General features: G+C 39.6%; 1 protein-coding gene across 1 annotated transcript in view; it reads left to right on the forward strand.

Annotated features, from left to right (window-relative positions):
- NRXN3 (neurexin 3) overlaps positions 1–17540 on the forward strand; it is a gene marked incomplete at its 3' end in the record, with an annotated part of 360826 nt that overhangs the window by 98463 nt on the left and 244823 nt on the right. Inside the window, exons 4-5 of the mRNA XM_039389692.1 lie at positions 1688–1717; positions 4033–4044. Of these exons, the coding sequence (XP_039245626.1) occupies positions 1688–1717; positions 4033–4044 (42 nt within the window). The remainder of the gene's footprint in view (positions 1–1687; positions 1718–4032; positions 4045–17540) is intronic.

Genomic DNA, 17540 nt, shown 5'->3' on the forward strand with positions numbered 1-17540 from the left:
TCAGACTTAAGATTTGCCTATCAAGAATGATGGGGTTAGTGGCCATAAATAGAGATACAAATTCACTGAATTATATCTTCCAAATTAAACCAGAAATGTCCTACAGTATCAAATCTGCTATGTTTATTTATAGCTAAAAGAGCTAAAAAAATCTAAACCTATGTTGTGTTTCTGATTATTTTTCTAAATCCACAATAATCTTCAAGAACACTAAGATATTTGCATTCCTTAGACTGTACAATTATTAATCCCCTTATCTGGCTTGGAGTTCTCTGTGGGTGAACATATTCTTAGGATGATCTGGATTTTAGATTTCTTCAGCCAACATAAAGGAAAAATATAAAAGAGAGAGAAATAAACAAATTCAAACTCAGCATGCTGCTTGTTGAAAATTCTCATTCTAATAAATTCATTTGACCTCTCAGCCTCTGTGAAATTAAAAAGTCACAGCCTTGTTTGATTAAAAAACTGACTTAAGATATGGGGTGTGTGTGTTGTGTGTGCATCTATCAAAACCCCTGCCATACTAAGTGCTATGAGAGACAAGAGATATGGAGAAGTAATCAAGCTCAGGGAAGTTGGTTAGGGAACCGAGTACAAAAGGGGTCACTTATGGCTTGAGTGGGAAGGACTTGATTTTTGTTATATTAGGTCTGTGATATCTTGTATCACAAAATTGACTGATGGGTCACTTAATGCTTAATGGCTTGGGCATGAATATATGTACAATAGTACCGAAACAATGTTTGTATAAAAAAAATTGTACAGTAAACATATTTGAAAATTTGGCCTAGAAATGGATTTTAATTAAAACAAACAAGGTTTGTGCCAGAAAGAATTATCAAACCAAAATACTGGAGCAGCCCAAGTAAACACTATAACTTTGTCTACAGAGCTGACAGTGACTGTCACTACTGAGGGGAGCTGTACTGCTCTCTGGCTTTACCTTCAGTTATGAAACCAAAGAGTAGCTTTAGCAGTCGAACCATAAAGTAACACACTGCCCTAGGAAAGTGAGTCTGCACATCTTCCCAGAAAGGGAATGGAGGTGTATTTTAATAGGTTACTGGTAATTTTTTTAGTCCTTACTATGTCTGGTGTACTGGTGTCTAATTAGTAAGTGTGAGCAATCTTGACAGACTCCTAAAAATACATTATGAAGCCACACATTCAAGAATGAGGATAGCTGTGTGTATGTGTATGCACTTAGCCAAGATGTTTCATCTGGAACAGATGTGGTGTGATCATGGCCTCCCTTTTACTGACCAGTGCACCCTTGAATTTAAAGTCTTCAGCTGAGGAGAAGTTATTTCTGTATCTCTTCAGAGAAGCAAATACTCCCTTGCAGACTCTCACTGCAGACCTTGGCTTTTGTAGCCCATTTAGCTGTACTGGTGTGCAGTGCCTCTGGAGTTGCCCTCCAAGGGATATGCTGAACCTCAAACACAGTTCTGCAAGGACCAGCAGGTTTTTTCTGCCTGCAACAGATGCTTTCCTGCTCAGTGTGGAAAGCAGCACCTGTAAATGTTTGTATCCTGTGTGCTACACCCATACTTGATCTAATTCAAGTATGTGAGCTCCAATCCTGACAGGTATTGGACTGCGACCAGTGTGCATGGATATTGCTGCTTCTTTTTCAGTTTTCTTTTTCTCTTACTTCCTCTCTCTCTCTCTCTCTCTCTCAAAGGCCTCTCACACCTGATGATGGGTGAACAAGGTAAGTCCTTTGACTTTCTCTTTGTTTCAGTCACTGATCATGAAAGAGCTTTGTCTCTGCTAGTTTTCTGAGCTGGGCTTTGCATAACAAAAACAACTAAGCCTACTGAGTGCCAGTCAAGCCATTTGCATTTTTGCCTCTTTGTCCCATGAGCCAAGGCTGCTGATCAGCCTGGGACTCAGGGACCCAGGAGGGAGCATGAAATGATTCCATGGACAGAAAAGAGGTATGCTTCCCCCTTCCATGCAGCCCACCAGTTATTTTATCTTGCCATTTATTTCTTCTTGTGCCAGCTGTAATGACTCCCACTTCTGCCTACTAAATGTAGACCTCAGTGCTGGTCTTCATTTTCAAGAGTGCAATTATTACAAAAAGTATGTTAATCGCCCTCATGGCATGATCCTAACTCATTATGAATCCTGAGGAAAATTGCATATAATGGCCGGTTGTCCTGTGTCTGCAATTTAAAATACTCAAATGTGCACAGAACAAAATGGTTTAGAAGAACAACAGGGCTAACCCCAGAATGGGCTACAAATGGGATCTAGGCCCAGATCAGAGATCACATTTTAATATCTCAGCTTGCAGTGAGTTACAGATCTATTGATGGTGACATGATGGGATCATTACTCCCATTTTGCGCTACGAGGGTGTGGAGTAAGAAGTTGGTGAGGACAGCTGAAGTGAGGAGAGGTGTGATTCTGTTTTCCTCTGACAGTGCCAGAGGCAGTGCTGACATGGGTACACAGAAGTTAGCAGCACTACTGATACCTTCTAGTCTTGTGAATGCAGAAGTGAAACCATTAAAGACTTAATGCAAGGTGTGTGCATGTGGTGCATTAGAAAGACCAGACCAATTGTTTGTCTGTGGGGAGACAATGTGAGTTTTGACTCTAAAGCCTGATGAGGCTTTCCTAGACTAGATGTACACAAAAGTTTTGGGTTTTTTTTGCTGTTAAGTAAGCGCATATCTGAGGTTAGACACTCCAATGAGTTAATAAGATAGAACGTAGTTCATGTGAAGGCTCAAGAGTAATTAGGTGCTTGAATAAAAGAGAAATAGTTTCTGTGTATCTCAAAGAAATGTAGAGAGGCTTAGGACATAATCAGTTTTTATTCTGTTGGTCAAGTCTGTTCTGAGGTCATGAAAGGTTAGGAAACAATCAGAGGTGAAGTTGGGGCTCACTTATCAGTTTCTGTAGTGCTTAACATCTCTGTGTTGTAGGAAAGGTAGGAAAACTGGGCTTTTTATGGGTGCATGTCAAGACCACAGTGTTTGGCATGTGGAGCATTTGGCTAAACTCTGGGAAGCACTGAGCTCCTTCTCTATCACCACTGACTGTTCAACCGGTCACATGACTCAGAGGTAACACTTGTGGAGGGAGCATCCAGCAGAGAGGTCCCTTCAGCGTATCCTAGTTACTCAGGATACAGTTGAGTATGGCAAGCTGTTAACAGAGGAAGGCATGTTGGAAGTGATCAGGACAGTGAACTTTGATGGCCACTTTCATTCTCAGTAACACTGAACATTTCTTTGTAGTAGTCCGTGATTTAGCACTGGATTATATAAACAGTTGCACTTGGCCATTTAAATTAAAAGTTGCAACCCAGCTGGCTCATGAAGACTTGCATGACCTATCCAGGCCTGTATGATCATCAGTACTTTCTATACTCCCTTGTCTGGCAAAAAAATGTGAAAACTGTTGGCTTTTGGCACCTTTAGCCACCCTTGTTTATCTGTGACACATTGGGGAACAATGGCTTCTCTTTTCTTGCTAACAAACTCACAGATAGTGCTTTTTGATAAATATTTACTCTCTATAAAAATATGATAGATATAAAATATGTAAATATATATGTGTGAGTAAATATGCAGTGTCAACATATATTTGCTCTGGTAGGTGAGATGTGTTTAGCAAATATATAACCATAAGATTTATTTTTTTTCTGTACTATTCTGTTGTTTCCCTTGCTGTTTTGAATTTGATGTGGACTGAGGCATATCACAGTTTGCATTTCTCAGTAGAAAATCAAAGCCAAAGGGCTTAACCAAGCCACTGCTTGTTGTACTGTTGGTGGTTTAAGCTTTGCTTTGTGCTTTAGTTGTGGTATGTCTATTGTATTTCCCTTTACATTGTATTTTGCTGGGTTTGGCTGCTACGTAAATATGCTCATTTCCTTGTTTTTCTAAGTATGGTCAGTGACATGTTTTTCTGGTTTTTTATGCTTTCTCCTTCTCTTCTCTTTTGCCTTCTCCATGATGGATACCCTTCTTGTTCCTCCTCTTAACTGGACGCGCATCTTCCTGTCTGTAGGTAGAAGTAAAGGTAGAGATTGCATTCTTTCTAAGACTTCATTGCTTGTACAATGTTTTTTAATGGACAAACTGTATTTCTATGAATGTGTTTCTTATTGGAAATTAATGCTTTTATTTTTAAATCTCTTAACAATCTTTTGTATTGAATTATGGAGGAAATATTTATTAAGATGAATGCTCTGAGGCCTTCTTAAGAGATGTTATTTTTCTCCCTGTTCACACTAAGTATGGGTGGCTCAATGTCAGGCTGTCTGTAGCTGGTGATGCTGGGGTGCAAAGGGACTGTCAGTTCAGTCAAAGACAGAGCCAGAGGCCAGTGAGCTGATAATGCTGACTCTTGCACTGGAGTGATTCCACTACTGCTAAGTTTGGCACTGGTGTTGGTGGAAGCAGAACCTGGGCTTGTCCACCACCCTTCAACAGTGGAGGTCTTTTGAGCTATCGTTTCTCCCTCCAGATCTGCTTCCCATCCTTTCCCTTAGTGCAAAGTGTTTTGCAAAGAGAAATTGAGTTCCAAAAAGCTGCAGAGGAAACAGAAGTGATCAGCACTGCTAAACAGAGAGGTGCATTTCCTTTGCAGCTCAGTACAGCACAGGGCATGCAAGCTGTTCTGGGGCTCGAACTTGCTCTTCTTCACACCTATCTTAGGCATGCAGAGGGCAGTCATCCATCCCTAATCAAACTGTCAAAAAGACAAAATGCTTCAAACCTGCTGTGGGTCTCCAGTTCGACTGGAAGGAGGGGTGAAGATTAATTGATAAATTATAAGCATGGCTTGAGAAAAATCTTTTTTTTTGGTCCTATTTTCCAATGAGATAGAAAGATTAAAAGGTTTTGTTATGCTGAGGCTTACACAACGAATACATTGCTGAAGAATTGATCTATTGATCAGCATGGTTTGAACATGTTGGAGGATGTTGGTTGTGTCCATGCTAATAAGATATTGGGGAATGAAATGACCAATTGTGCAACTATGAATTTGGGAGATATTCAGAGCTATCTTCTTAGCAATAGGTGAACATCAGAACATAATAATCAGATATATACACTGTAAAAAATATGAGAACCTAATGCTTCTAAGCACACCATACAAAATGTAACTGTACCTCAACACAGCTGCCAATAATTCAGTTAGCTGATGTATGGCTTAGTGTGATTGAAGGGTCCTTGTAGATCAGGTCAAGTCTTTGTGTGGTGTGGTATTAGCTTATGTTGCTCCCTTCTTTTCTTGGGTGGTGTTTGTGCTGCAGGCCAGCCTATGTAGGACTAAGCTAAAAGTCTTTTCCAAGGCAAAACTCCTAACTGAGCTGGTAGGCATGAGGATTATAATATATAGTTCACAATTAATTCAAATGTACTGAAACTTAATTTATCATATCATTGAGTGAAAATATCATTTCACTTCTCAGCTGTGTGTAGTTTTTAACTCTAGTTATACTGAGTGACTTCATCAGAGAACCATCACTCTGCGTGAAAAATGGCATTGCTTTCAGAGGGCTCAAACTGTAATTTCGAACTCACGCATGGCCTTCAGCTCACAGAGAAGGTGGTACCAGACCTCTTAATGATCGCATGGAAGGTTCATATTTTTTGGGCATTCTTGTAGTTTTTAGTAAAAACTGGCAACAACTCTGTCTCATGCCACATATGGAGCCAAAGGATGTGATGCATTTGATTTAATTTTGGATATAATGTATTTGATTTCATAAAACCTCTTCTCAACATATTACTATGTGCAAGTATGTGAGCTTGCATTCATCATTTGAAACAAGTGTTTCATTAGTTGTTTTCATTGTAGGAAAACATCTATAATTTTAAAACGTCCGGGAGATTTTAATTTTTTTTTAATAAGTTCCTGGAAAGTTCAGTAAGATGACGTGTAGGTGTACTGGGGTAATGGCTGGAGTAGTTGAGATACCACTTGCATTTAAACAAACTGAGTGCATATGCATTGTTTGTGTTTTTATTTGATGTATAGAACTGGTTGTGGAGGTGAGGTAAATGTGTGATGAGCAGGGAGGACTTCTATTTAGTTTGGCATGAATTGCTGAATACAACTTCTCTTCTGGAGAGGTATTGACAATTAAGGAACAATAATATTAAGTTTATTTCTCTAACACTCCCCTACAAGTAAATGACACCAAAGAAAATCATAAATATCCAACTCTAATTTGCTGCTGTGCTAGAGTTAATGTGTAGTCATGTTCTTCCATATAATTTGTTCTTTTGTAACCCTTTGTTAAGGAAATGATTATTTGCCTTTTTGCTACCTTTCACGGTTGTCTTATGTGTGCAGTGGGTTTTGTTTTACCATCACTCTTGATTTGGATCTGATTTTTTTTGAGATTCATGTCCCTGTTTAAAATTGTCAGTATTCCTAATGGGAATTTGCTATTTTTGGTAAATGAAATCCTTTGTCTTCTTGAAGGCAATAGCAAAGTTCACATTGAAGCCAGTGAACCAAGAACCCAAAGAACTGAAAAGTCCTAAATGTCTTCTCTGACGCAGAGAATGACAGTGAGGTATGGCTGGTTTCTGGATGTGCACAGGACACCTGTGTAGCAGCCATGCAGTCTGCAGACTGCTGATTCTTCTCTAAGGCATGTGGGTCCTTCCTTCCATCAGCAGCTGTGCTTGGTGTGAAAAACTGTACAGTGGCACACTCATTTTCAGTATGAAGAAGGTCTTTTCTTCATTCTCAGAGAGAAATGAAAGGCTACTCACATATTTCAGGGGTGGGACATTTTTAAGTGCATGTCGTGTAGAAAAAAGGCTACCGCCAATGTCCCTGTGTAATAATCAGCCTTACAAGATCAGATTATCTCCCTTGGTCCTACCTGCTCAAGTAGATTTTTTAAGTCTTGGAAAGTTTAGCATTGCTCTCAGAGAGCAGTGTGAGGTTCTTATTTTTTTAAATTGTTCAATAATATAGATCTGAAGGTAATGGCACAGGAAAAATGAAATAGGATTTGTGAGCTTGAATAGAAGGAAATGACTGGACCTTACTGATCTGGAAAATAATTTCAAGTTCTTTTTCACCAGTACAACCATTAGGATTTGTATTGACTTGCTTCAGAAATAGTGTGGCCAGCGGGACTAGGGAAAGGATCATCCCTCTGTACTTGGCACTGGTGAGGCTGCACCACAAGTGCTGTGTCCAGTTCTGGGCCCCCCGCCCCACTACAAGAAAGACATTGAGGTGCTGGAGTGTTTCCAGAAAAGGACAACAAAGCTGGTGAGTGGTCTGGAGCACAAGTCTTAGGAGGAGTGTCTGAGAGAGCTGGGGTTGCTTAGCCTGGAGAGAAGGCTGCTCAGGGGAGACCTTATCACTCTCTATAACTGCCTGAAAGGAGGTTATAGCAAACTGGGAGTCAGACTCTTCTCCCAGGGAACAAGTGATAGAATGATGGGAAATAGCCTCAGGTTGCACCAGGGGAGGTTTAGATTGGACATTAGGAAAAGTTTCTTTATGGACAGGGTTATCAACACTGGAACAGGCTGCACAGGGACTTGTTTGACTCACCAGTCCTGGAGAAGTTTAAAAGACTGTAGATGTGGTGCTTATACTGGGTTAATGGCTGGACTCGATGACCCTAAAGGTCTTTTACAACCTAAATGGTTCTATGTAAATAAGTCCATCTGAATGGCCAACAGTTTATGCAAATGTTGAAGTCAAGCATCACTAACAAATTCAATCATTTGTGCTCTATAAATGTCTAATTATACAAGGGGAAAAACAACACTATGTTCATCTTGCCAGCCTTGGCAGTGGTTTTTAAGCTCTGCTTTGCCCTGTAAAGTATCTTAGTATTTGGGTTTTAAATGTGAATATTGTATAGTTTTGTTTTCTACATTTAAAAGTATTACGGAAAGGACTAAAATATGTGTGGTAGTGGGTTTGTTTTCCTTTAGTGGGAAAAAAATCCTGCATTGTTGTAAGGATGGTGACTTTCAGTTTTAACTTTACTCTTAATGACTGTTTCAAAAAATCAAGCATTTTATTTTATGGTTAGCAAATACCAAATCTGCAAAACTTGTTTGATAGAATCAATACTCCTTGAATGAAGATATCATTCTTCTGAAATGTTTTTGTAGGTAAATTTTTGATGCTGGTTTCTTATTTTATTTAGGGAAGAAGTAAATATTTTAATGTAATTCATAGAAGTCTAATTTGAGATAATTGATAGTTGATGAATTTCAAATGTAAGATATTGGGGACGTTTCTGCAAAGTGTTCATCCTATTTCGTTTTATTCCAGAGGTGATGACATTTTCTGAACGCTGGGGAATGAAGTCACTTAAATGTTCAATATCAGCTAATGCAAAGGAATAGATGTCTTATTCTTCTTTTTATACCTCTTTGTTATATATTTATGAAGGCAAACATATGAGACATTGAATAGGACATTTCTGGTAAATTATTTTCTGTTTGTGCATATGAGCATGTGTGTTTACAAATAATCTGCATGCATAAGATATTTAATAGTGTGTTAAATATTTTGTAGTTTGAAGGTAACTAGTTTTTTCTTATATGTTTTCTTTTTACCTTATTTTAAAACGGTGTCTTCCTGAAGTGTGAATAAACAGCTGATTTTTTGCTGGCTTTCATTTTCATTAAGAAGAATGATTCCTGTGAGAGTTAAAGGCATTGTGGTTGCCTTGTGTGTAAACAGGAGCTAAAATACTGTCATCTTAGGCTGTATTGTAGTCTTCTGTTTTCAGTGAGGCTCAGGTTTCACTCTGCCCAAAGAGAGTATTTAATTGATATCATTGAAAGGCTTTTTTTTCCTTCCTCTGTTTTCTTCATTTGAGGCATTCAGTGTTGTGTAGAGATGCAGAGGTAGCAAAACAGGACACATGCTTTGTAAAAGGCAGGCTAATAGCACTTCTGACGGACATCTGATTTTTAAAGTGCTGTATCTTTCATTAAAATTTACATGTAAAGTAAGGGCAAGCGCAGTGACATGAAAGCTAATGCAAGTTGCACATCTTGACATAATAACAATCACAAGAAACTGGAGATCCCAGATGGCAGCTTGGCCTTTGCCATCCTTTTAATAAGCTACTAACAGCTAATTATTGCACTGTTATGGGCAAGTTAATTTACTGTTGACTATCTTAAAGAGACATTGTGCCTTTTCCTGGCATTTAGGTTTTTCAGTTTAGATTTGAGAGTGTTTTTTTCCCTGCAGATTGGAGTCCTTCCAGTGGACAGTAACAAAGAGGCAAAAAAGCAGAGAGGGAAATGGAACATAATAAGCAGTGTTTTCTTTGATAATAGCAGAATATAGGGTTGTGGGGTTTTGGGCTTTTCTGGGGCATGAGTTTAGAGCTGAAAAGAACACCAGCGTGTGTATTAGGTCTAGGATTTAGGTTTTGCATTTAACAGAGTTAAATGCAGATTTAGATTTATAGTTAAAAATAAATAGAATGTCTTTCCCTTAAATAATTTAAGCTTGAGATTCTGAAAATAAGCTAAACTACAAATAGAAAATCAAAATTACAGGTTCATTTATTTTGCCAGAGATGGTTTGAAGGCAAAATTTCAACTCATACATCTGAAAGCTAAAATGTTCACTGTATTTTTTGAAAAATTCTTCATTTTAATGTTACCTGGTTGTTATAATGCAAGGAGGGAGTGTTATCTGTAAAACATAAAATTTTTAAAGTGATCTTTTCCTTCTTACAGTTGAAAGGGACATTCAATAATGAGACCAGAGAGAAGTTTTGATCTAAGAACCTATTTAGGAATGAAGGAACAGCTGCAGTTTAAATGGACTCTAATTCTCACAGTTAATGCTGTTTTGTGAGCGCATGATTCTCTGTGATAACGTTTGGGAGGAGTGTGGTGGGTAATAGCTTATTTCCTGTGCTTTATGGTAATGCAGCAAAATGGTGATAATGCCATCAGGAACTGAAATAGACCCTGTTACACACATCAGACAACCCTGCAAAAATAGGAAACCCTGTGAAACAGGGGACTTTCCTGTTTTAAGGCTCATTGTGGTCTTCTCTGGACTAAAGCGATAGCGTTATGGTATTGAACAGTTTAGAGAATATGTGCCATGTAACCTGGATCTTATACATTAAGAATAAGGGCTTAGAAACAGCAGCCTTATTTGCAGCGCTTTACCAGATAATAAATGTTTTGACTAGAGATTAGTGAATGCATGCCATGCAAATGGTTGTAAAACTATTACTGCGAAGAAGGTCATGCCTCTTCAAATCGTCGGATATAACGCACACAGTATCATCTCTGTCAGTTATTAAGTCACGTCTAATGGTGCGTGATTTTCCCCACATCAGTATTCTGGGTTTTCGTTCTGATTTTGGCAATGCACGTCTTCCTGTGACACCCAGCACCTTTCTTTTATGTGGCCGTACTCATTGCTTTCATGGAGCTACAGCTCCTTCTCATGCTGGTTTTCATCTCCACATTTGTTTCAAGAGCCTTGATAGTTTTGAGTGCACATATCCAAATAGAAATCAGTACTGATAGGCTATGAAATAAGGGAGGATAATAGAAAATACCACTGCAGAGAACAAGGAATCGTGTGAACACAGCACTCACAGGTCGTAACATATTCATTTGTTTTTGAAGCCTTTTTGTTTCAAAATTTATGTTACAGATGACCTATCCTGCAAGTTGTGCTGAGTCTATTGTGTTCCATAAACTGCCAGAGAAGCCCATAGAAATAAACAGTGTTTTGAACCTGGGAATGTGTTGTGTACCTGCAGGGATAAAATCCAAAAATTCTGTTTTAGAAGGATTTTCTGCGAGGTGCTAGTCTTATACTAGATATGCTTTTTATACTGAGAGGTTTGATGTAACGGTATTTAGAGGCATATTTTTCACTGCTCTGAAAGGATTTTATTATGGTACACCTGATACTGAAGCAGAGGAAATGCACTCACGTAAAAGAAATACTGCAGGGAAGAATCTGACTCTGAAATTGTTCCAACACTAACCTGAGAGATTCTGGATCATTCTCACTAAATGATGGCCTCGGTTCTCTTGTTAAAGGCTGCAAAGCATTTGGTAGAAATGGTTCTGTACCAGCTCTGGTTTGTGGGGAAAGGCTTTAAACAGAACTGGTACTTTTAGAATTTGTGTACACAGTTGTCACCATTAAAAAAGTCAGTAGCATTTGCCAAGCAGTACCACACAGTGGTGCCTGAGATATCACCTCCTCTCCTACAGTAGAGCAAGAAGATGGTATGTAGTATTTGTAGGTAAGTGTTTACGATTTGATTCTGTCAATTGCATGCATTTTAATCGAGCTTTTCTCTCAAGTCACAATTTGACTGGGGATCTGCTTATGGGTCAGATTATTTCTAAAGCAAAGCATGATTCCTTTTAATTGACCAAATTCTTTTTACTGAAGACTTTAAAAAACATTTCGGTATTTGTTCTAAAATAATATAGTTTTGTGATTGTTCATTGTTAGTAGTGGTAACAAAAATGTATAATTTTATAAAATAATTGTGTTTGAAAGAGAGCTGTGGTCTTATTAGGTACAGTGAATCATATTAAGCCAGCGTTATGAAGCACACACCTTATTTCCCTTATTACTGTTATATTAATAATGACCAGGTTGATGATGAATGTTCTGATCACCAGCTGGGATCAGATAATTACATTTGATTATGTAAAGAGTTAGTTGCTATAAGCCTTGAAATATTAAAACTTGGCTAGAATAAATATCACTGAAGAACCTTTGTCTTTTACATGTGTATTCAGCTGCCAGTTCTCTAAGCAATTCTTGGTTCACTCGATAATGTTGGGAATCAAACTGTGAACAGTTATTTTCCAGCCCTGTGAATGTTGATAAAAGGATCTTGCATAGCTGCTGGCTTGTCCTGTGAGGGGAGAGCACATTGCTGCATCGCAGCGCAGGGATTACAGGCTCTCGTTTAGCTCTGCATTAAAGATGTTGCAAGCTTTTTTAAAACCCAGGGCAGCACCTAGATCGCCATGCATTTGCATTTCCCAGCTCTGACAAAGGGCACACACGTTTCAGGCACCATTGCCTTGCAGGACTGGCCAGCTCCATCATCCAAATAATACCTCTGTCTGACCATTTTAATATTTATTTTGGATAATCTTATTCTGCAGACAGTGCCAGTGAAGTCTGCAGGCACGTGGGGCAAACTGGTCTCTACATGTTTTTTATCTTTCAGTTTACCAAATTATTTTTCCCCAGAATTTGTTCAGTTCCTAGATATCCATTGATTTGTCTTTCGCCTGTTGCTAAATTGATGAAAAGACACATAACTTTTGTTACTTGTCTCCTGAAGTACTGTTATAAAGAACACTTTCTGGCATTGATCATCCGCAATTTGAACAGAATAGCATTTTTGCCACAATGTGACAGACCATTTATGCCAGATTGTGGAAAAAGTCTTTGCCTAAAGTTGGAAAAATCAAAATGTACAGATCGTAAGGCTGTCTTTAGAAATAACTTGCTTTGCGTACTCAATTCCAGGCTCAGCATTTCAATTTCTCAGTCAATTTTATATTACTAGATATGATACTAGAGACATGATTAGTAATTCTTCTTTGCTGCATTCTTTCTCTACTCTTTCTCTCTATTGACTCCATCTTTAAAATAAATGTATTTTATGAGAAATCTGCTATGCTGCACTGTCTGCCCATAATGCAACGAATATATTGTGTGGAGGATGTGCTTATTGTATTGTCAGCCAAAAGTATGGCTTTTTTTCTGTTAGTGCTAGTTCCCTTTGATTTCCCAAATACTGATAATTTTTTTTTATGGTTGGGGGAAAGAGTGGAGACATAATCTCAGATTTTTCTTTAGTTTTGTCTTCTAAGGTATTTTATTTAAACCAGTGCAGTTTTCTTGCTAATTTTCTCCTTCAGGTGTTTGCTATCAATCTTCTGGGTTAAACTTTGTGCTATTGCATCAGGCAAGTTTGGTAAATGTTGATCAGTGCATGAAATCAGTTCTTAAATGGTTGCAAAATTGCCTTCCTTCAGACTGTTTTGATCACAAGGGCTTTCAAGTGTCAAAGTCATTTGGAGAACTAGATAGATAAAATGCATGAGCACTAAGCTTTTTCCGGGATAGAATAAATAAATGTGTTTTCTACTGCCTTTGATAGTGATTTGTTAAAAAGAAAAAAAAGAAAGGCAATGATATTAAATATTTACAAGAGTGATTTAGTTGTGTAATCTTGTGCTATGCATCCGTGTTTAACAGTGAAATCAGCTACTGCTGAAGTAAATGCCATTAAACTGGTAGTTCTGTGAAGGTCACTGCCTATACAATGTCAAAGCAATTTACAGAGAATAATGATTTTTGTCAGCTTTCCAATGTACCCATGTCCCTCCTTTTTGTCTCCTTTTCCAAAAATAACCCAAAATAAATTTATTTCAGAAATCGCTTTGTCTCTCACTCTTTTCCCATCTGACTGATTTTGGAGCTTGAAACCTCTTAACAAGTTTCCATATTGATGTGCTCAGTGGATAGACACTGATTCCTTCTTTTTGGCATTGAGCTTGTTACAGCTCTATTTTCTGGGATTTCCACTTGGCCATTTCTCAGCAGTTCATTTTAAGAGATACTGAGTTATGACCTCCAGTCTTATGAATGATTGCTTTTCCTCCCCTGTGCTATTTCCAGCCATATCTGTCTGTGAATCTCCTAAAAAATTTTCTTTGTTTTGTGTGCCGATTGTTTGTCATCAGTGCACATGTAGCATGTTGACAACCTACCAACCTCCTGAACTGGTAAGTGTATCATAAATACTTGGAGTACATTCCTGAAAAGCATCATGCTTAGTGGGGAGGCCTCAGAAGTGAGAGGGGTGTCTGTGGCTCCGCATGTGGCTTTTCCTGCGAATTGTTGGGGCCTTTGTGCCTCTGTGGCAGTGGAGTGGGGACAAAAGCCCTTCACCACAAGGAGGCTGCTGCACTGACACTTACAGAGTGTCCTGAAAACAATGCCCAATAAGTACAAAGCATTATCATTCAGCTTCACATTCATCCAGTAAGAAGGTTAATTATTTGTTTTCCTTGTTTTACAGTTGAATAAGCAGAAGCACAGGGAGATGGAGAGAGCTGGAGGAGAACAGGCAATAAATGCCTGAGTTCTCTTGTCCATTTCTGTTTCTGTAAGCACCAATGCAATCTGTTTTATAAACCACCGGATAACTTGCTTGTTCTACTAGGGCCTCTCTCAATTAGATTCCACTTGCTAAAGCAATACTCTACAAAGATTAAAACTGTATTTATCTGCTGATAAACACATACATGATTGCAGAAATAGCAATCATATTTTAAAAAGGGAACAACACATATTCTCTTTGAAAAAAATTTGCAGAATGGAAAAACCTATCTTAATGCAGAGGTGCCCCAAGTGTGCTGTGCAAGGATTTTGTTGGGGAAGTACGTATGAGCACACAGAGACAATGTGGGTTTCTCCTCGAAGGCATGAATTTTAAGGACAAGTGTAAAAGAAGGAGGGCACTTAAATAATGAAAGAGTGTAAATCTTTTTCAGTTATGAGTAAGAAGAATGGATGTACAGCATCGGCAGTGGAAAGAGGGAAGGTGTGGAGGCAGAAGGAAGTGCAGTAGAAACATACATACTCTTGTCTGGGAGGAGTGTCTCAGAGTAAGTGGTGGGAGAAGAATCTACTGTGAACACTGATCTGCTGGACAGAATGAAGTGAGAAGATAACATTACAATATTTTTTGCTGAATATTAGGCAGCTAGATATTGATAGCTAATTTTGGTTCTTTGATTTTTGTGACATCTCATTCCACAATGCAATAGGAGAAGACTAAAGCCTTCATTTACTGACATGGCTTTTCATGGCCTTCCCTTCTAGGCCCATTAGCAGACCTTTCATATGTTGTGAAAGAGGCTAGTTCAGCAGGGTGTCTGGAATAGATATGTATGAGCATGGTTGAAACAGGCCTTGTGATTTTCTTTGGTCTGTTTGATCTGGTTCTTTGTCGCTTTTTATGCAAGTCTATGATTAACACTGAGTTCTTCCCATAATGCTGGCAATTATCTCACAGGTGAGAGGATTAAGAAAGAGCAGTGAGAATTACACTGGGATTAAATAAGACTGCCTTTGGAGTGTGTTTGTGGATGAGGGATTTTTTTTTCTCTAAGCAAAGAGAAAGGAGAGAAGCTAGCTCAGCCTTCAGGTCTCTCTAGGGAGGAAAGTAATACCCTTTAATATGGAAAAGTAGCATCTCAGCTTGGGAGGAGGTCATGCTGAGAAAGGTGATGTTTAGGCACAAGATTTAGAGTCCTCAGTTCAGTTCTTGGTTGCTCTGATTTTGCTTCAGACTGTTCTGATTGCCCACAGTGAACTTCAGTTTGTCCGTGTGTGAAATGGAAGTGGAGATAACTTTCCTGTCTTCTGTTGCATGAAACTAAATTAATTACTCTGTGAAGGAACAAGGATCAGAATGGGAATGGTTTCAGGAATGGAAAAAGATATACGGCGATTGAAGGGACTTTATTATACAGACTTTGCAGTTCTTATGTGTTTACAAATATGTACACTGTATGTTTCCCCGAGATTTGTACTTCCCGGGTTTGCCCAGGCATGCCTGCTCCCCGCTTCCCTCTCTGATTTGCTGAGAAGGCTGCAGAGAGGAGAGAGCTACCATTCGTGTGTTCCTCCCTAGTCCCTCCCTCTTCGCCTGAGTCCCTATCCCTATTCGTTTCCCTGGTTGTCTGTCTCATGCTCCATCCCGTTTTCTGGTGCATTCCATACCGGAGCGCATAAAACCCTTCTGTACCCCCATTAAACTCGGCATTGCATTACAGCCTCAAACCTCGCTGGACCCTTTTGTGCAGTGCTGGGGCCCTTCTCCCCTCCCCCACGGACCGTAGCATTACTCTGTAAGTGTGATAGGTTTTGGGTAGTAGGTACAAAAGAAGAAGAGTATTCTTCTCATGCCCCATGCTGTGGTCACACATTCAACCACATTATGTCAGATGTGTTGTGTTATTTCAGTCCCTCTCTTCTCCCACTGAATAATGAGTGGGGCAGACACAATGCTGGTAAAAATGGGGGGCTCAGCCCTCTCTTGGGATGAGAAGAGAAATTGCCCCATGGGACTGGCACGCTCAGACTCTGTAGGGGCAACACAGCTTGCAGGCTGGGTCATGCTGCACCTTATCTGCAAACTGGCCTGGAGACTGGCCTGTGCTCCTGCAAGCCTAGCAGATATCACCACGGGCAGGAGCCTGGACTTCGGGCTGCAGCCCTGAGCAAAGAGTTTAGTTCACCTTTAGCCCTGTTCTTCACCTCTTCTGATTCTGGCACCACTTGGGTTTACAGTGCAGCACTGCCTGAAGATCCTAGGGAAATTGTGCTTTGGTGCTGAGAAAGCAAATGCCAGAAAATAGGAGAGGGATTATGGGATTGGGGCAAAAACTCCAGCAGGTGCTCTGCTGAATGTGTGCATGATGGGAGCAGTGGCATGCAGGGTCCATGCTAACCTCAGTATTGCTGGAGAGGCTTAGGTGTTTCTCACAAAGATATAGCAGCTCTGCTTTCAAGTGAAATTGAGCTTTTGCACTCAGAGCAGTTTATTTTTCATAGAATCATATAATCATAGAATAGTGTGGTTTGGAAGGAACCTTTAAATGTCATCTAGTCCAACTCCCCTGCAAAAAGCAGGGACATCTTTAACCAGATGCGGTTGCTCAGAGCCTCATTCCAGCCTGACCTTGAACGTTTCCAGGGATGAGGCATCCACCGCCTCTCTGGGCAACCTGTTCCAAGTGTTTCATCACCGTCATTGTGAAAAATTTCTTCCATATATCTAGACTAAATCTACCCTCCTTTAGTTTAAAACCATTAGGCCCTGTCCTGTCACTCACTACAGGCCCTTCTAAAATGTCTGTTCCTGAGACTAATTAGTTGCAGCTTGTACTACTCAAAGAATAGATTGGAAGGATGTTCTCTATTCCTACGCAGGGTAGTTGAAGCCAAAGACAGGCAAGTTAATATTTGGGGTGCTGACTTCCCACCTTGGGGCTGTATCTTGCCTCTGAACCTGCTGTTTGCTCTCCACTTTGCAGCTTCCAGCTTTTGGGAGTCATTGCTGCCCAAGCAGCAGCTGTGGCAGCAGTGACTGATAGGCTCCTAACATATTTCACCTGGGTGTGACACCTTCTTCAGAGAAGTGACCAGGGCAGAAAGTCTGTTTGTCCTACCCTTGCTACTACTCTCACTTTATGTTTCCCCACTGTGTGTGCTGTCCCCATTCCCTCAAGACTTTTAGCTCTGTTCTTAGGGACTGCAATCACAACAGTGGCTATGACTGTATGGTCTTTACCCTTCTACATTACATGAACCAAGAAAGAGCCAGTTAGTGTTTGTTGTCATTGCTTTTGTGGTGTCAGACATATTCTGATCTTACTAGTTTTGCTCTGGTTCTAAGTTAGAGTAGTTTTGCTCTTCTGTCAGTTAAGTACGCATAACTCTGGGCCTTCAACAAGTAGGGTTTTTTGGAC

The sequence above is a fragment of the Pipra filicauda genome, unplaced genomic scaffold, assembly GCF_003945595.2.
Source record: "Pipra filicauda isolate LSUMZ 115617 unplaced genomic scaffold, ASM394559v2 scaffold75_size2874737_pilon, whole genome shotgun sequence".
Lineage (NCBI taxonomy): Eukaryota > Metazoa > Chordata > Aves > Passeriformes > Pipridae > Pipra > Pipra filicauda.